This window comes from Malus sylvestris, chromosome 10, assembly GCF_916048215.2.
Source record: "Malus sylvestris chromosome 10, drMalSylv7.2, whole genome shotgun sequence".
In the NCBI taxonomy this organism is placed as follows: Eukaryota; Viridiplantae; Streptophyta; class Magnoliopsida; order Rosales; family Rosaceae; genus Malus; species Malus sylvestris.
In genome coordinates, this window is record NC_062269.1 from 25020936 (window position 1) to 25041758 (window position 20823).

At 40.8% G+C, this 20823-nt stretch overlaps 2 protein-coding genes across 2 annotated transcripts; one reads left to right on the forward strand and one right to left on the reverse strand.

The window, feature by feature from the left end:
- Window positions 1-3893: 3893 nt before the first annotated feature.
- LOC126585665 (amino acid transporter AVT3B-like) lies at window positions 3894-5502 on the reverse strand. The gene has a single exon (XM_050250129.1). It carries the CDS (start codon window positions 5356-5358, stop codon window positions 4075-4077), a length of 1284 nt encoding a protein of 427 aa, XP_050106086.1. The 5' UTR covers window positions 5359-5502; the 3' UTR covers window positions 3894-4074.
- Window positions 5503-7190: 1688 nt separating this feature from the next.
- Window positions 7191-20106, forward strand: LOC126585664 (alpha-1,3-mannosyl-glycoprotein 2-beta-N-acetylglucosaminyltransferase-like). Its single transcript, XM_050250128.1, has 18 exons — window positions 7191-7463; window positions 7599-7649; window positions 8026-8113; window positions 15959-16021; window positions 16416-16527; window positions 16638-16683; window positions 16821-16883; window positions 16973-17039; window positions 17113-17181; window positions 17275-17344; window positions 17475-17536; window positions 17993-18082; window positions 18184-18278; window positions 18774-18836; window positions 18944-18982; window positions 19068-19238; window positions 19458-19586; window positions 19685-20106. Exons 1-17 carry the CDS (start codon window positions 7395-7397, stop codon window positions 19572-19574), a joined length of 1335 nt encoding a protein of 444 aa, XP_050106085.1. The 5' UTR covers window positions 7191-7394; the 3' UTR covers window positions 19575-19586; window positions 19685-20106.
- The last annotated feature ends 717 nt before the right edge of the window (window positions 20107-20823 follow it).

Genomic DNA, 20823 nt, shown 5'->3' on the forward strand with positions numbered 1-20823 from the left:
CTGCCGACACGATGGGAAATCTTCAAGTTGTTGGAGCAATCAAGAAGTTGAACAACAAAAATTACAACACATGGGCGACATGTATGGAGTCTTACCTACAAGGCCAAGATCTTTGGGATGTCGTCGGCGGTAATGAAGTTAAGCAGCCAGAAGAAGACACCAGCGACATTTTAAGAAAGTGGAAAATCAAGGCAGGGAAAGCCATGTTCGCCCTAAAAACCATGGTCGAGGATGACATGTTGGAGCACATATGAAAGGCCAAGACACCGAAAGAAGCGTGGGACACCTTCGCCACACTCTTTTCAAAGAGGAACAATACAAGACTCCAGCTTCTCGAGAACGAGTTGCTATCGGTGGCCCAACGAGACATGACGATTGTCGAATATTTCCACAAGGTAAAGTATATTTGCCGTGAAATTTCTGAGTTAGATCCTAGTGCTGCCATTGTAGAATCCAGGATAAAAAGAATAATTATCCATGGATTGAGACCCGAATATCGAGGCTTCATTGCCATTGTACAAGGATGGCTGACCCAACCATCACTTGTTGAGTTTGAGAATTTGTTTGCCGATCAAGAAGCTTTGGCAAAGCAAATGGGAGGGGTCTCATTAAAAGGTGAGGAGGAAGCACTTTACACCAAAAGTAAAGGCCGCTTTAAGCGGCGTGCTGGTAGAGGATCTAAAACAAATGGTGACAAGGTGAAAGGTCATCAAGGAGGAGGGAGTTCTTGGTCAAGGGGAGCTCTGAAGTATCATGGCAACCATGGTCAGTCCCAAAATAATAAAAGGTTTAAGGGCAAGTGCTACAATTGTGGAAAGAAGGCCCATATGGCGAAGGATTGCTGGTTCAAAAGGCCTGCAGAAAGTAACTTCACCAACTCAAAAAAGAAAAGTAAAGATGATTGGGATGTCGTAGTGTCTCTAGCCGTGGAGGAAGAATGGGACGCAGAAGCATCATCTTATTGGTGCTCAGAAAATGAGGCGTTGCCCAACCCGAAGAGTTTGAAGATACGTTACAGGGGAAACTGGGAGACCAAGCTACCCAAATCCAATCAAGTCCAAATGAGTCTGAAGATTTGTTTCCTGGAGACGATGTCGATCAAGAAGTACCTAAGAGCCCTTGGCAAACTGGTGTGTATCAATAACCAGGAAAATTTAGACCTAGTGAAGTGGAAGAATCAATTCCACAATCACAACTAAGGAGGTCAACAAGAGTACAAAAGCCAAATCCTAGATATGTCAATGCTGCTATAGTTGATGGAGCAGTAAAAGAACCTAAGACGTTTGAAGATGCATCACAGAGTTCTGAATAGATATGAGCTATGGAAGAAGAAATCATTGTGCTTAAGCAGAATCAGACTTGGGATTTGGTGCCAAAGCCAAGGGATGTGAAACCCATATCCTGTAAATAGGTGTACAAGATGGATGTGAAGAATGCTTTCTTGCATAGAGAGTTAGATCGGGAGATCTACATGATGCAGCCAATGGGCTTTAAAAGCGAAGGTCATCCTGAGTACGTGTGCAAGTTAAGGAAAGCACTTTACGGTTTGAAACAAGCACCAAGAGTGTGGTACGCTAAGATTGCGAAGTTTCTCACACAAAGTGGTTACTCAGTGGCGCATGCAGATTCCAGCTTGTTCGTTAAAGCTAATGGAGGAAAGTTAGTTGTCGTACTAGTGTACGTGGATGACCTAATCATCACAGGCGATGATGAGGCAGAAATTCGTTAAACAAAGGAGAATTTGTCAGTTCGGTTCAAGATGAAAAAACTTGGACAACTCAAGCACTTTCTTGGATTAGAGGTTGATCGCACACAAGAAGGGATATTTTTGTGTCAGCAAAAGTATGCAAAAGACTTGTTGCAGAAGTTTGGGATGCTTGAATGCAAGCCAATCTCAACATCGGTGGAACCTAATGCCAAGATGTGTGCACATGAAGGCAGAGGCTTGGAAGATGCAACAATGTATCGACAATTGGTAGGTAGTCTAATCTACTTGACTCTGACTCGACCTAACATTTCTTATGCAGTTGGTGTGATGAGTCGGTACATACAAGATCCAAATAAGCCTCATCTAGAAGCGGTTCGACGAATATTAAGATATGTAAAGAGTACAATTGACTATGGTCTCTTGTACATGAAAGGTGAAGACAGTAAGTTGGTTGGCTATTGTGATGCAGACTTTGCAGGAGATCATGACACCAGGAGATCGACCACTGGGTATGTCTTCAGAATTGGTTCTGGAGTAGTTTCGTGGTGCAGCAAGAGATAACCAACGGTGTCTTTATCAACCACAGAAGCAGAGTATAGAGCAGCAGCAATGGCAGCTCAAGAAAATGCATGGCTGGTACAGTTAATGAGTGATCTACATAAACCAGTAGATTATCCAGTACCATTGTATTGTGATAACCAATCGGCAATTCGCTTGGCGGAAAATCCAGTCTTTCATGCAAGAATTAAACATGTGGAGGTACATTATCATTTCATTAGAGAGAAGGTCTTGCAAGAAGAGATTAAGATGAGACAAATCAATACAGATGAACAAGTTGCAGACTTGTTCACTAAAGCTTTAAGTACCAGCAAGTACCAGCAAGTTTGAAAAGTTTCATCGTCAACTCAGCATGGAGAAAAGAATGAGCTGGTGTTGAGGGGGAGTGTTAAAAGAGACCAACCCCAGCCCATTCTACACAAATCCAGAAAATTCTAGCAATGTGCACAATTGTAAGGTTGTCATGCAAGCCCAAGTCGGTGGGGTGATTGTAGAAAGACCTAGAAGCCAAATTGTGTGGCTATTATAAAAAGCCCAAGTCGGTTTAGCAAAAGAGATGGAAAAGTGTGCATGATCAATACACTAGAAAATTCTAGTGAATGTATAAGTCGGCAAACATGCCCTATAAATATGGGTGTGGTGTTGTAAGCTTGTAAACAAGAAGTAAGAAACCAAGAAGAAGTAGGCAACCAAGTGAGAGTGAGAACTAAGAGTAGACTTGTAGGAGTGTGAGTGATCTAGAGTGTATCTCTAGAAAGTAAGTGAGTGTCATTGCTTCTAAAGTTGTGTCCTTGTGAGTGTCGTAATATTTTGTGAGTGTAATACAAGTAATTTGTTTACTTGTGTTGTCTCTCCAACACTTGTGTTAGAGTTGTATACTCTTTTTCCTCAACAAGGGAGACTCCAATCCAATGATGCAGTTGCCACTTGCATAAGTCTAAGCTGTGCATCGGCCATTATGTTGCTCCTTTCATTCCAATCCAATGCTCGACAATTATAAAATTTAAATTCCCCTCGAAAATGTTCATATTTATCCCAACCTTCTATGAGTGTAGTCCTTAAACTTGACAGTCTTCAGTGATGTGCAGCCATCCGCTTGTTCATATTTATCCCAACCTTCTATGAGTGTAGTCCTTAAACTTGACAGTCTTCAGTGATGTGCAGCCATCCGCTTCAAGGAGTTGCAACACTGGAAGCTCTGGTAGAGATCAAAGCCTCTTGCAATTGACTAAGAGAAGGCGAGACAGCTGAGAAGCTTGTTTGATGCTTGCAGGTATGCTCTTAATCATGGTTCCACTCAACTCTTAATCTCGTAATGAGGTTATGCAAATGAGGGTATCAGGGTCTCACCTTCTTGTTTTCTTCATGTATGTAGCGCAAATATTTGTTGTTGTGGTTTGATTTCAGCACAACAAACCTCGGCAGAGTTGGCATTTTAATTCTCTCTTTCTAGTTTCTATCCCGTTCGTTCTCAAACAAGTGACTTCAATTTTTCTTTGTGCAAGATGTATTCTATGTTTAACGTACTTTACCAGCACGCAACAGAAGAATAATGAGGATTCATAAACAGCAAATGAAACAGACCATTACAAAACCAGAAAAAGCTCCCAAATCAAAAACTCAAACATTTTCCGTGACAAATGCCAATGCAAGCCCTTCATTAGATTGTGGTAAATTTCTCTAAACATCAGACCTTTACAGGTTTTGAATAATGATGCAATCAAACTGTGATGACAAATCTTTTAGTCATACAGATAAAATCATTCAATCTATGCTAATCAAAATACACATCAACTCGTATAACCCTCCTATACTTTGGCAGCAAATATCTCCTGGAGAGCAGACCAAGTTCCTGAAACCGCAAGAACAACTCCCAACACCAAAATGCTCACATCAGAGCACCATTGCCCCCACCCCATCTCACTCTTGAACACGATCAGATGAAACAGAGTCGGCACCACAAACCCTAATGCACAGCACACACCACTCCCCACCAACGACATGAAATCCGCGAAATTGGGGACCAACAATGCCACCAATATCACTGCCAAAACCAGCACCCATCTCATCCACAAGCAATACCTCCCTCCCCAAAACCGCCTTTCGACAATCTCATACACCGGGTTCATCATAATAGGCAATGTGAAGAACAGATTCACCACAAGGCCAAGCTTCACCAGGGTACTAATCAATCCTGCACCGTAATTAGCCGTGATCATATCCTTGGTTTGGTCCCCAAATGCAAAATAACCAAGAGCTCCAAAGCTTCCATACATCAGAGAAATGAATGTCATTGTCCAAGCCAGAACCTTCCCAAACTTGTCCTTGTCTTTCGCCTCGGACTCCAATGGCAGAACCATCCCAACCCCTTCGAAGGAGTACACCGCCACGCCTAGTCCGTAAAAGAACAGAGAAAGGTCTCCAAATGCCTTCACTTCCGGCATTTTTTTCAACATAACCACCACATCCTCCACCATCACAACCCCCATTGCTCCGAGATCAATCACATCAGCAAAAATACTCAACGGGGCCAAATGGGTCAGTGTTGCAATCGAATTCAACCCCAATTGGAAGGGAAAACACCCCCAAATGTAGAAGCTTTTGGGTGCCAATCCCAAAATCTGGGGTGTCAAATCGGATGCTGTGGGTGCATTGAGCAAATGTGCTAAAGTATTGCCGATGAAAATGAGATACCCGACGCAGAACCCGGCCTGAGCGAGAATGATCAGAACATCCACCAGCAAGCGCCCCCAAACGCCGCAGACGGCGAAACCCAAATCCCCAAAAGACGGGATCCTTGTGAACCCATTGGAAGACTCGAGCTTTCTTCTGGTATAAACAATCAGCATCATGCAATGGTGGGTGAGGAACGCAACGAGTAGGAGCGTGAGGAGGCTCATGAGCCACCCGGTGCGCTTGAAGGAATACGGGAGGCCAAGAACGCCGGCTCCGACGACGGCGATGAAGACGTTGGCGAAGGTCTTTGATTGGGAAGACAGCGGCTTGGGGTCTCCGATCAGCGGCGTGTTCTCCGTCAGGGGCGGCTGCCTGAGACGCTTGGACGAGGAGGTTGCCTCCTTGTCGCCACCCATGTTTTGATCTCTGTGTTGATTCTCGACCCTGAATTAACAAAAGATAAAGATCAATAACAAAAGTCGGGGGTGATGGTGTGGTGGGGCCTGGGGGGAGAGTTTTGAAAGACTTATACGTTTGGAAGTTGCCAAAAGATTGGGGAAAATATGGGAGGGGAGTTACGGATAACCGTGATGCGCTTAGTTTGTTTTTGTTTATATTTTCACCTGATTGCTGTCTTGGGATATTTTCGCTTTGGAAAGAGATTTTTTTTATCCCTTCCTTCTAATCCACCAAATTAAAGGATCTGTACAGTTGAAAATTGATTTAACGGCTATATACAAGGGTCCACTTTAAAGTTATAGTAACTTCAGCCGTTTGATCAAAATTCAATGGTACAAATTCTCTGATTTAATGGATTAGGAGGAAGGAATGCAGAGAGGATCCCTTTCTTTGGCTTTAGAGTTTTAGAGAGTTTGATGGATATACATGGAAATTACTTATTTTTCATTTAACTTAATTAAGCAAAAAAATGAATGATAACTATGTAACCAATCCTTAACAAACACAACTTATAATAGGGGATTTTAGAAATAGTAATCCCCCTACCCATATGACATTACGTTTGCCTCAAATTTGTCACGGTTTCACTTATCTTTTTACTGTTAGATAATAATTCGCATGAAACAGATATTACATATTGATTAGAGATAAATTGTTCTATTTAGATGAAGATACGAATTAACATCGCCACCTAATATTTCTTTTTGTATCATCTACCAAGTCTTTTGCGATTATGATCTACAAAATAAAGTTCGATTACAAAAGGACGTCAAATATTAGCAATGCACTGTAGTGCAATTATGATCTCAAACATTTGATTTGAGTAATACAATTGAGGCATTTCAAAGTTCTTCCATATGTATTGTATTTCCTCATTTTTTTTTTCGTGCAAGGTGTTGCTCTGTTGATTTAACTGCTACTCTTGTTGCTATCTGGTCAGAAATTTCAGAAATTAAGCCTCTTTTGTGATGAATGGGTGATAAATTAATTTGGTTGCCTTCTTCTGATAGTGCACTTTATCCATGGCCTATGATTTTAAGCCAAGGAAACAATTAGTTGTTACTTGGGATAGATGGGTTTGGCGTCAATATTTTCATCCGTGTAACTCTATTATTTCATGGCGATTTCTTGATAGAAAGCCTTTAACTGATGACTTATTGCTTCGTCACGGGTTCTCATTTGCATCAATGTGTTCTTTGTGTTCTCATTTGCATTTGAAGTCAAAGTAAATACTAATGGTTAGGTTTGTGGTTCTCCAGGCAATGCTAAATTTGGTGCTATTTCCCAAGACCATTTGGGTCATTGTCTAGGGTGTTTTGTGGGTTCTTTCAATATTGTTACTGGATTGGAGTCAGAGCTTAAGGATATTATTCATGTTGTCAGTATGGATGCGGAAGAGAGTTGACATTTTCATTGAATTGAGTGTGATTCTACTTTGGCAGTACATTTTCTTTCAAATACATTTATTTAGGTGCTTTGGCGTTTATAGGTTGATTGGTCCAACTATTGTACCAATCTCTCTTCCATGAGGATTCAAGTTTCTCATATATATCCTGAAGGTAATCAGGCGGTTGATTGTTTAGCCTACTTTGGTGTAGATGGTGTTGGGATTCTTGTCCTTCGTGTGCAATTACAGCTTTTGTTCATGATCTCTTTAGAAAAGCAAATGAAAAAGGGAACCTATCGGGCCTATATTAAACCCAAAGCCCATTTCATTTCTTCCTTTCAGCCCAGAAAGCCCATTTCACATTTCTGGTCCCAACAAAGGAAAAATGGGACTGTCATCACTGTGCTTCGAGCACGAACAGCCGGCGCAGGTTAGCGAGTCAGGAAAATTGACTGCCAGTAAATTAAACGCGATCAAAATTCACCAAACACCAAAAAACGAAGAAAATTCTCTGCAATCCTTGATCTTTAATATAGTTCCATCCGATTCAAATTCATATGAGATCGGAAGCTCCCGTAATTTGTTTTCGCACCAAATTTAAACAAAATGAAGAAAATTCTCTGCGATTTTCGGTTCCTCCTGTTTCTTGCAGCGGCGGCGTTCATCTATATTCAGGTGGGCACCCCAAAACCCTAATTCTCACACGAATATATGGTATTGAAATGTTATATGGAGTTGTTGCTGCAGTAGTTGTAAGAAATGACTGCTAAATTTTCTTCTGTTTGTGTTTGTGTGTCTGTTTGGTTGCAGATGCGGCTTTTCGCTACGCAATCGCAGTACGCTGATCGCCTCGCAGATGCGGTATGTCAAAATTATGAGTCTGTTGTTGTATCAGAGTAGTTCATGAGAAATTCGTCTGCAATTTGAACTCTTTTTATTTATTCATTTGATGAGAAATGTGAATTAAGTTGCACATTGCGTAGTAGGATCAATTTGTGTTGTTGGTCTGCTTAAAGAAATTGAGCAAAAGGAGCAACTTTTACGCAATTTCACATCCGTTTTGTGTAATTTTCAAAGTTAACGTTTCTTTATATCTCCTTTTTAATCTACTTTGAGACCAGCAAGATGGGTCCTGCTTGTATTTCGGGAACCATAAGGTGTATTTATGCGTTTGAAGCTTCTACGGTTAAAAAGTTGGTTACTTTATCTTGAATGACATTTGTTTTTCGTTTTGCAGATAGAATCAGAGAACCATTGTACATTTCAGTTGAGGACATTTATTGATCGAATAAGCTTGCAACAAGGACAAATTGTATCCCTAGATGGTGTGATATATTTCTAGCACATGAGCCTTTTAGATGTCTGTTTTTACATTATTTGGTGCACGACGATTATGCTTTCTTTAGTCTTGTACTAATGAGTATGCTTTAAATTTATCAATTATGCTGTGCATATTATCGTAATTTTATCTTACATTGCCGGTCCCAAGCCCGGATAAAGGAGGAGGGGGAGGGCGTCAGGTAGTCGACAGCTAGCACTCCATGATTACGTCGAATCCTTATGAAAATGAATCCAGAACGAAATTGCGCTAAAGCTAGGGCGTCACCCGTAAGTGGCGCGCTGTGTGGCCCGAGCACAGTGATAAGTGAGCAAGGGTCGCTGTATCTCCATCGGCACCCGGATGCAGTGTTAAATGAGCAAGGGGGCTATAGAAACTTCTTTTCGAACGACTCCACTCAAAGTTGTTTGGGAGCATATGCTCCTATCAACTTTACACGGGACACACAAAAGAAGTACTTTGATCCTATTAGACGGGGAAGGGTGAAGAAGCTAGGACAGAAGGGTAGAGTTCAAGAGAGCAAAATGCGTTTAGGAACATGGAATATAGGAACCTTGACAGGAAAATCTATGGAAGTAGTAGAAGTTATGGTGAGGAGAAGGATAAATATTATGTGCCTACAAGAAACTAAGTGGGTTGGTCGTAAGGCAAAGGATCTAGAAAACTCAGGGTTTAAACTATGGTATTCGGGCACAAATAGAACGAGAAACGGTGTTGGCATCATCGTGGACAAGACCTTGACACAAGATGTTGTAGATGTCAAGAGGGTAGGAGATAGAATCATGGCAATCAAGATTGTAATAGGACAAGAACTTATCAATGTGATTAGTGCGTACGCACCTCAAGTAAGGTTGGATACGAGTTCGAAGGAGAAATTTTGGGAAGACCTTGGAGACTTGGTGCAAGGAATTGCTCATACGGAGAAGTTATTTATAGGAGGAGATTTAAATGGACACGTGGGCAGAGAGACAGGCAACTATGGAGGTTTTCATGGTGGCCATGGTTTTGGGGAGAGAAACGAGGATGGGGAAGCTATCTTGGATTTTGCAATGGCATATGATCTCTTCTTCTTAGCCGACCCCACTTAGTGGGAAAAGGCTTTGTTGTTGTTGTATATGATCTCTTCTTAGCCAACACTTTCTTTAAGAAGAGAGAAGAACATGTGATCACCTACAAGAGTGGGTCGTCAAAAACACAAATAGATTTTCTTCTAATGAGGAAAGGGGATCGTATAACTTGTAAGGATTGCAAAGTTATACCAGGAGAGAGCGTGGCTAATCAACATCGCTTGTTGGTGATGGATGTACATATCAAAAGAGTGAGAAAAAAGAACAAGACTTGGAAGTGCCCAAGGACTAGATGGTGGAATCTAAAAGAAGAAAAACAAGCCATTTTTAAAGAGAAAGTAATCACCCAGTGTGTGTGGGATAGAGAGGGGGAAGCTAACCAAATGTGGGATTCCATGGCTAGTTGTATCCGAAAAGTAGCAAAAGAGGTATTAGGAGAGTCCAAGGGCTTTGCCCCACACCAAAAGGAATCTTGGTGGTGGAATGAGGAGGTACAAATAAAGGTGAAGGCTAAGAAGGAATGTTGTAAAGCCTTATACAAGGATAGGACCGATGAAAATGGTGAAAGGTATAGAAAAGCGAAGCAAGAGGCGAAGAAAGCTGTGAGAGAAGCTAAGTTAGCGGCTTATGACGATATGTATAAGCGACTAGATACCAAAGAAGGAGAGTTGGATATCTATAAACTAGCTAGAGCAAGGGAAAAGAAGACAAGGGACCTAAACCAAGTGAGGTGCATCAAGGATGAGGATGGAAAGGTTCTTGCTACAGAGAACGCGGTTAAAGACAGATGGAAAGGTTATTTTCATAATCTTTTCAATGAAGGACATGAAAGGAGTGCTTCTTTAGGGGAGTTGAGTAACTCAGAAGAGTGTAGAAACTACTCTTTTTATCGTAGAATCCGGAAGGAAGAAGTGGTTGTAGCTTTGAAGAAGATGAAGCATAGAAAAGCAGTAGGCCCAGACAATATACCAATCGAAGTGTGGAAAGTTTTGGAAGAGATAGGTATAACATGGCTCACTGACCTTTTCAATAGGATTTTGAAAACGAAGAAGATGCCAAATGAGTGGCGAACGAGCACTTTGGTGCCTATCTACAAGAATAAGGGCGATGTACAAAATTGCATGAACTATAGGGGTATTAAGCTAATGAGTCATACAATGAAGCTCTGGGAGAGAGTCATTGAGCATAGATTGAGGCAAGAGACACGGGTTTCGGACAACCAATTCGGGTTCATGCCAGGGCGCTCAACCATGGAGGCAATCTATCTCTTACGAAGATTGATGGAAAGATATAGAGATGGGAAAAAGGGTTTACACATGGTCTTTATAGATTTGGAAAAAGCGTATGATAGGGTCCCAAGAGACATTCTTTGGAGGATTTTAGAGAAGAAAGGAGTACGAGTAACATATATCCAAGCTATACAGGATATGTATGAAGGAGCAAAGACTGCCGTAAGAACTCATGAAGGACAAACCGAAAGCTTTCCCATAACTGTAGGATTACATCAAGGCTCATCCTTAAGTCCTTACCTTTTTGCGTTGGTAATGGATGAGTTAACAGGACATATTCAAGATGATATTCCTTGGTGTATGCTTTTCGCAGACGATATAGTGTTGATAGATGAAACTCAGGAAGGGGTAAATGCAAAGCTTAACCTTTGGAGAGAAGTGTTGGAATCTAAAGGTCTTCGCCTAAGCCGATCAAAGACAGAATATATGGAGTGCAAGTTCAGTGCAAATGGAGGCCAAAACGAGTTAGGGGTGAGGATCGGAGATCAAGAAATACCAAAGAGCGACCGTTTTCGTTACCTAGGATCTATCTTGCAAAAGAACGGAGAATTAGATGGAGATCTCAACCATAGAATACAAGCTGGATGGATGAAGTGGAAGAGTGCATCCGGCGTGTTGTGTGACCGCCGTATGTCATTGAAGCTCAAGGGAAAATTTTATAGGACGGCAATAAGGCCGGCGATGCTGTATGGCACAGAATGTTGGGCGGTGAAGCATCAACACGTACACAAAATGGGTGTAGCGGAGATGAGGATGCTTCGTTGGATGTGTGGGCACACAAGAAAGGATAAGATTAGGAATGAGGATATCCGGGGTAAAGTAGGAGTAGCCGAAATTGAAGGAAAGATGAGAGAAAATCGGTTACGGTGGTTTGGACATGTGCAAAGAAGGCCTACTGACGCTCCGATTAGAAGATGCGACCATGGGACAGAGGTTCAGGGCCGAAGGGGTAGAGGAAGACCTAGGAAAACTTTGGAAGAGACCCTAAGAAAAGACTTAGAGTACTTGGATCTAACGGAGGACATGACACAGGACAGAACACAATGGCGTTCTAAGATTCATATAGCCGATCCCACTCAGTGACTTGGATTTTCCAAGTCTCCAACCGAGAAGTTTTCCTCACTCGGGAAATTAAGGGAACACTACCTCAACCTACATGCCCCACTCACAAAGCTTCAACATACAAGCTTCAACAAAAGAAAATTCAAAGAACTTAGCGAAGAAGGCTTTGGTGTATTTAACACAATACGTTGAAATGAAGGAAAGCTGATTTATTGATATCCCCGATCAGTTACAAATATGTACATATACTTGAGTCAAAATAAACAAACAAGAGGGAGCCTTCACAAAGGTTGCTTAGAAGAAGTCTCAGCAGTCGGTAGAGCCCCAGAAAGAGAAGGCACCGGAGGGGGATCATTCGGAGCCTCAGTACTGGACAGAACCCTAGAAGGAGGAGGCATCAGAGGTTGATCGTTTGGAGCTTCATTACGCGGTTCAGCCCTAGAAGACGAAGGCAATAAATGCCTTTGGAACAAACCCACAAATCTCTGATGATCAAGTAAAACCTGACCATCAGATTCCTTCATCTGGTCAAGCTTCCTCTTCATGTTTGTAGCATAGTCATGTGCGAGCCGGTGCAACTGTTTATTCTCATGCTTGAGCCCTCTAATCTCCTGTTTGAGACTCATCACTTCAGCCGCCAATGATTCAACTTGGCGGGTTCGAGCAAATAGGCGTTGGGCCATATTAGACACAGAACCTGCACACTGAACACTGAGAGCCAGAGAATCCTTAACAGCCAACTCATCAGACCGTTTGGAAAGTAGTCTGTTATCTTTGGGAGTGAGAAGGTTCCTGGCCACTACCGCAGCGGTCATATCATTCTTCATCACGGAATCCCCAACGGTAAGAGGACCAGTAGGGGAGACGAAGGATGGGCGCCATATGTTGTCTGGAGAAGGCGGGGCTACCTCTTCAACAAGGTTCAAGTCAAAACGACGGTCGGAGGGGCCAGACATTTTCAAAGGTGTTGAAGAGAGAAGAGGTCGGACAAATCAAGATCTTAGAAGTGCAAGAATGGAGCTTCTACTGGTGGATATTCAAGTGTGCTTTGGAACTTAATGTCAGCCCCTATAAAAATCTGCACTCGACGAAGCTTCAGAAATCGAAGAGGCGCCTGCTCAGAAATCGAAGAGGCGTTTGCTTTCTCAAAAGCTGGGCTACTCAGAGACCACGAGGGTCGATCTCAGAAATCGAAGAGGCGTTGGCTTTCTCAAAAGCTGGGCTGCTCAAAGACCACGAAGGCCGATCTCAGAAATCGAAGAGGCTTGCTTTCTCAAAAGCTGGGCTGCTCAGAGACCACGAGGGCCGATCTCAGAAATCGAAGAGGCACCTACTTTTCCAGCCTCGTCAGCACCTGTCACACGCACACTCAGCTTTGCGGAAATTATGGGCATTCTGTCGAAGATTTATGGCGAAGTAGAAAGCACATGAATCGTACTGTTCAATTACCCACTTCCCACACGCAACAGTAGCTCATGGGTACCACAGATAACTTTGCCAAAGTTCTCTGACAAAGTTGAGACACGTGAAGCTTGCAGCTCCCACTACATCGCTCTGACCAAGAAGGGTAAAAGAATAGCAAAGAAACAACACTACCAAAGTTTAGACACATAAATTTTGAAGGTCTAGCTACCATATTATTACCCACAAGGGTAAAGGAACAGTACCACTGCTGGATAATTGGAAAGTCCCGGTGTGTCAACCTCTGTGCTTCGTGGCAAGGTAGACTAGCAAACATGCCCAACCTTTACTCACATTCGAGAAAACACTCCCAACAAGATTGCTTGCTCCAAAATCAAAGAGGCACCGCCCTCCGAATCTCGAGAGCCAGACTCTCAACATGATTACTTTCTCAAAAATCGAAGAGAGGGTAAAGGAACAGTACCACTGCTGGATAATTGGAAAGTCCCTGTGTGTCAACCTCTGTGCTTCGTGACAAGGTAGACTAGCAAACATGCCCAACCTTTACTCACATTCGAGAAAACACTCCCAACAAGATTGCTTGCTCCAAAATCGAAGAGGCACCGCCCTCCGAATCTCGAGAGCCAGACTCCCAACATGATTACTTTCTCAAAAATCAAAGAGAGGGTAAAGGAACAGTACCACTGCTGGATAGTTGGAAAGTCCCTGTGTGTCAACCTCTGTGCTTCGTGGCAAGGTAGACTAGCAAACATGCCGAACCTTTACTCACATTCAAGAAAACACTCCCAACAAGATTGCTTGCTCCAAAATCGAAGAGGCACCTTCCTCCGAATCTCGAGAGCCAGACTCCCAACATGATTACTTTCTCAAAAATCGAAGAGACACTGCTCTCCGAATCTCGAGAGCCAGACCCCCAGCAGGATTGCTTTCTCAAAAATCGAAGAGGCATCGTTCTCCGAATCTCGAGAGCCAGATCCCCGACAGGATTGCTTGTTCGAAAACCGAAGAGGCACCACTTTCCCAACTTCAAGAGCTGGATCTCCTTGGATAAAGCTTGTCTGTAATCTTCACACGCAACATCAGCTTTCCAGATACCATAGACCACTTTTTCAAAGTGCTCTGACAGAGTTAAAACATGTGAAGCTGACAGCTCCCACTACCGTGCTATGACCAAGCAGGGTAAAGGAATAGCATTATTACTTGATGTTAGGGAGACTCCTATATATGTCAACCTCCATCCCCAACGGACAGGCAGACCTGCAAAAATGCTCAACCCTTCCTCTTATCTGAGAGGGCACTCCCAACGAAGCCTTTCGAAATTTTCAGCTTTCTTTCCCCCCGATAATACCTCTGTAAACAAGCTATACTAGAGCAAGAATATCTCATATCATCAGGGTTAAAAGCAAGAGTATCCCATATCATGCTTTTTCCCTGTCTTTTCCTTTGGCCTTGTTCTTACCTGCAAGACAGGGAGAAAGAGAGCAATCAGTCAGCACTTGGAATCAAGCATCCAGCCAGGAACTGACTGCCTGGAATTACTTACCTGGCATTGCTCTCGAGTACTCATCTTCAACATCTTAGGCTTCCAGGGAAGATACCACATCTGCCTGAGGAACAGCTAGGGCAAGTGAGAAGGATACAAGGAAGCATGTGGAGACAAGCGTAACAGCACACGTGCCGATACATCCACTACTCTGTCAAAAGTAAAAGTATCCCATATCAGCAGGGTCGAACGTACTCTAGATTTGATGGACTTGTTTTGACCCTCAAATTCTTCAGTCGGCCTTATACTCTGGAGGAAACCAGAAAACCCTCCAACCCAGTTCAAGAATAAGCCTGTGGAAAGTTACTTCTTCAAAAGCAAAAGTATCCCATATCATCTCTTCTCATTTTTCTTCTCTTTATCCTTCATGCTGCCTGCAAGATAGGGAGAATGTGAACAATCAGCTGGAGCTCTGATTGCTTACCTTGTCTGTCACCTCTTTCAGCAGATACCCTAGCTCGGCGACTTGGGGGACTCCTACTACATGGTTTGTATCGCGCTTGACCAAGCCTGAAACTACAAGTAAGCTTCAAGTGAAATTGATACATTACCTTGTGCATCTCCACCAGTTACAGATACCACCCCTGGATGGAGGAAGAGTACTTCCAGAGAAGATGCCATATCTACCAATGAGACAGATTAGGCAAGTCAAGACGATACCACACTCCGGTACTTAAGTTTCGTGGTTACGAGATCATTCTCCCACAATATTTCCTAATGTCATTTGTACTAAATCATTCACTTGTACTCACTAAAGGAGAGCTTGAACCTATGTACTTGTGTAAACCCTTCACAATTAATGAGAACTCCTCTATTCCGTGGACGTAGCCAATCTGGGTGAACCACGTACATCTTGTGTTTGCTTTCCTATCTCTATCCATTTATATACTTATCCACACTAATGACCGGAGCAATCTAGCGAAGATCACAAAAAGTGACCGTTTTCGCTACCTAGGATCTATCTTGCAAGAGAACGGAGAATTAGATGGAGATCTCAACAGAAGAATAAAAACTTGGATCTAACGGAGGACATGACACAAAACCGAGTGCAATGGCGTTCTAGGATTCATATAGCTGACCCCACTTAGTGGGAAAAGGCTTTGTTGTTGTTGTTGTTGTTGTAGTTTCGATTTGTGCTTTACTGTCATATATCTTAAGGCAGCAACATGGTTTCTGGAGGTGCTTAATCCTTTTGTTGCTTCTTTGCCAAAACATACTAAGATACCCCTTCTATTGTAATTTATCTGGATCAGATCTGATTATTGTGTTGATTGTATATTACTTTTGTTACTCTTTGGTAGTCTGTTAGTTTTGATGAAATTATTGTCTGTATTTTTTCTCATCCTTATTTTTTGTAAGATTCTGGTTTTCTGTAAAAAAAGTGATGACATACTTTTTTATTCGTTTTATTTTTTTTCAATTCTGACACTAGACTGCTGCAATTGTAGAAGAAAAGCAACGGCTAGAGCAAGAGTGTGGACAATTGAAGGTCCTAGTTCAAGAACTTGAAAGTATGTGGTTATTAGACAAAGTCCTTTTCTTATAGTGATATAAAGAGGCACCTCCATTTACTTATTTTCTAGTCTTAGAAGATATCTTGTGTGCTTTCAAAAAATCCTTTTCGTAAACCAGAATTAGGCTAGATGAATGTATTTGAAGTGGATTTCAACTATTAGACAAATAGTTATTTCTTATAATAGCCCCTTGAACCAATTTAACTCGCTTGACAGAATGAGAGGCTTCTCTTGGGGGGGAGGAAGATCTTGTTAATTAAATTTTTAGATTGAAATCCCCCTTCTCTTTTCACTATGATTGAGCTGTTCGGCACATTCCAGATACTTATTTTTTTGCCATAACACTTTCCAACGAACTTAGGATTATTCTTTTGTCACTTTTTATTTTCAGGGAAAGGCCTAGGTCGGCTGATTGACAAAAACCAGGTGCCAGTGGCAGCAGTTGTAATTATGGCATGCAATCGTGCTGATTATCTGGAAAGAACGGTTAAGTCTGTTTTAAAGTAAGTTTCATGTTCGTCACATAAAAAGTAAGTTTCTTTCTTACACCACACCACACAGCACAGTTTTTAGATTTGTACTGACTCACTGGCCTAATTATCCAATTATCCAGATATCAGAGTTCTGTTGCCTCAAAGTTTCCTCTATTTGTCTCCCAGGTATCATGTGCTTAATTTTTGGTAAAACATTATAGGTGTCATTGACACTTGTTATTCTTTAGAAGTTATCTAGTAGAGAATCAATAGCGACCATGTAGAGAATCAATAGCTCAACATGGTAGCTTCATTTTTCATAGGACGGATCGCATCCAGCTGTCAAACAAACGGCTTTGAGCTATGATCAGCTTACCTATATGCAAGTAAGTTGTACATTTATAATCAAGCTGTGTATCCTTGATGTTGGAAACACACATGGATAGCCATCAACTCAGACTTTGATTAATTGCAGCATTTGGATTATGAACCAGTTCATGCTGAAAGACCTGGGGAGTTGATTGCATACTACAAAATTGCGCGTAAGGATTCTTTGCTTCTTCAGTTATATTAGCATCACTAGTACATCTCACTATCACATGCCTATTTATTTAGGTCATTACAAATGGGCATTGGATGGATTGTTCTACAAGCATAAGTTCAGCCGTGTAATCATACTTGAAGGTGAAAAAGTGTTCCTTGGATTATCTTGTCGATCTTTTAATTTTATTTTATTTCCACCTTAAGTATGATACAATCCATCATCCTTGAACACAGATGATATGGAAATTGCTCCTGATTTTTTCAATTATTTTGAGGCTGCAGCAGCTCTTCTTGACAAGGATAAGTATGTCTTCTAGATGAATCTGAGATCTTGTGACTTAAATACGTATTATATAAATGTTCTGGACTCGAGAAATTCTGACTTTTCCTCACTTTTTTATTTTATTTTGTATATTAAACTGTGGTACTGGTAGGTCTATCATGGCCGTTTCCTCGTGGAATGACAATGGGCAAAAGCAGTTTGTGCATGATCCTAGTGAGTTCTCGTTAATTTTTCAAGTTAATCTTCCTAAGATTGGAATCAAGCACAATACAACTTTTATTTTTTCAAGACCAATTGCATAATGTAATAATAAGATCACTATCCGACACCCCCTTTTTGTTGTCCTCTGTGACTGGATAGAGAAAATGTTTTTGTTTTTGTGGGAGACCCAATGCTTATTTAGGCATGTTTGTTCAGGTTCCTGGCTCATTTAGGTTTGTAACTTATTGCTCCTATTTTTAAGGTTTGACAATGATCTTTGCATCTAGGTCTTCTGCTACATTTTTTAACCTTATCGGTTAACACGTTACATTACTATCATCTTACTAACAAGTGCATGCATCCTCAGTATTTTCCACTGATGTTTGGGCAAAAGACATTGGCAGCTATCAGAAATAGAAACTGTCAGAGCCATTATGCTTTCTGATCCGCTGTCTGATCACTGTGCAGAGATACTTTATAGATCGGATTTCTTTCCTGGACTCGGGTGGATGCTGGCTAGATCTACATGGGATGAGCTATCACCGAAATGGCCAAAGGCATATCCTTGTTGCTGAAATGACTTTTATTTTGATTTACACTTCTCTATGCTTTTAAATTTAGATCCATATCCTCTAAATGTTTGCTTTCACTATGCTTCACTTACTGGGATGACTGGTTGAGGTTACAAGAGAATCATAAAGGTCGACAATTTATTCGGCCAGAAGTGTGCAGAACATATAATTTTGGAGAACATGTATGTATTCTTACTTTTTCTTGTTCATTGCCTCCTAACCTTAAGCGTTATATAGTGCAAGCAGTCACGCCTTTACTTTTCGTACAATTCAGTGATTTAGTGTATTGATTTCTGCACCGACTTTATTTAATATCTATCCCGGAAGTCAGGAAGTCTTATCTTAAAGCGGTTCTTTGTTCCTTGAAACTGCAAACATTGTTAGGGGAATAGATTTCATAAAGTTCTGAGTTATCTTAAGGTGGTCCTTTGTTCTTTGTAAATGCAAACAATGTTAGAGGAACAACTTTCATATTCTGAATTAAAATGGTTCTTTGTTTCTTCTCCCATCTTTTTATTGCCGTATATAACTTCTTTTTTTAATCCCTATATAGTAGTTTTGCATTGTGATTAACTAAACCTAAGTGATATTGTCAAGTACGATGGCTTTAAAATAGTCCCCCCAACCCCTCACCTTTCCTCGTAGGATTGTCAAATTTCTCATGTCTTGTAATGCAGGGTTCTAGTCTGGGACAGTTTTTCAAACAATATCTTGAGCCAATAAAGCTGAATGATGTCCCGGTAATTACCAATCTCTCTTCTGTATCATTCCTCAACTCTAAGTTTGTCCTTATCATTATTCAACATTTTCATATTGAATTACTCTTTTCTACCTTTTGCTTCTAAAGGTTGACTGGAAATCAATGGATTTGAGCTACCTGATGGAGGTAATGGATGCTTTAATACATTGGCTGGACTTGGAATGCTCTCTCTTTACATCTATAATCAATACATTTTTCAACCTGTTTGCAGGACAAGTATATAAAACACTTTGCTGACATTGTGAAAAAAGCTAAACCTATTAGTGGATCTGATCTTGTACTAAAGGCACGCAACATTGGTGGTGATGTTCGCATACAGTACAACAACCAGCCAGACTTCGAATACATTGCTGGCCAGTTTGGTATTTTTGAAGAGTGGAAGGTCATTTTTCTTTTTTTATTGTGCAACTTTCCTTCAATTATCATTGAAATTAGGAATAATGCATTTGATTTTATGACTGGAGAATTTTCGATTCGATAAGTCCTGTCTCCATTAAGTATGCAAGTAGCTCTGGAAATAAAATGCGCTAAATGCCTCTTTAAACCCCAGTTGTTAAATTATCAATCTGAAGTTGATTGTTTGTGTTTCCTTTGTTTTCAGGATGGTGTACCACGGACAGCATATAAAGGAATAGTTGTTTTCCGGTACCATATCCCACAACGTATATTCCTTGTTGGTCCAGATTCTCTCAAGCAGCTCGGAGTTAATGATTCTTGATGCAAAGTTGAGGTTAGTATGGTTCAAATTGCCGCCATTTTCTGCTCAAAGTTTTGAAGTTTCACAAATTAATAGCATGTGAGATTTTTCTTCTCTTCTTTGCCGGACAGTGTTCATAAGGAGAAAACATTGCTTCCGAAGTTCAAGAACTTGATGTTCATGCTAAACGTATGTTCTTGAATCACAAGTGCAACTCATACCAAAATCGATAACCAATGCTAACTAAACCTAGATGAGAGCCAGGTGCGTTTTTCGTGATTCGAGCTCTGCAGCCAGCTATGTCTTCACTCTCCTGTAATTTGAGTTGTTCGGAAACTTTACCGGGTTACCACATTCAACGAGTAGCAGTCTCCATATTCAGTTGGTCTTTAGGTGGTAGTGTCCAATCTTTTTTAAGTGTTGAAAGTTTTGAACATTTTTGTTTCCTTAACAGATACTGTTCCCTTCTGAAAGAAGATTGTAATCCTAATCCTTCATGTATGATATTTTGACAGAATGTACTCTTGTAGTAGTAGCATACAGAATTCCAAAATAGAGTAAACTGTCGGTTTACCCCCTGAACTTTCACCTCACTTTCGATTTCCCCCCTGAACTTTTCCATTGGAAAATTAAGGACTCAAACTAATTTTTTTAGCCAATTTGCCCCCTACCGTTAGTTTTTCATATATTCCATCCATATTTCCGTTAAGTGAGACCATGTGCACAACATGTGAGGATAGTTAAGTTATTTCACTCTTAAAAATGATTAAAAAACTGAAAATAATAAAAAAAGCAAAACTTTCCCTCTATTTTTTCCCGCTAATTCCTATCCTCGATTTTTTTTCCCTCTCATTCCTATGCATGAGAAATGACATATGGTGTTATTGTCTACCATTTTTATTTCTCTAACAAATTAATAATTTGACAAATGCTAATGGTGCTATTGTCTCCAAAGCAGTGCATTAATATAAGAAACCCTAGTCTTTTTTATGGACATGTTTCTTATATTAATGCACTGCTTTGGAGACAATAACACCATTAGCATTTGTCAAATTATTAATTTGTTAGAGAAAATAAAAATGGTAGTACATGCTTCAAAAAAAAGATTAACTTAGCTACTTATGAAGACAATAACACCATATGTTATTTCTCATGCATAGGAATAAGAGGGAAAATTAAAATTGAGGATAGGAATTAGCGGGAAAAAATAGAGGGAAAATTATTATTATTATTTATTTTCAGTTTTTAATCATTTTTAAATTGAAATGAC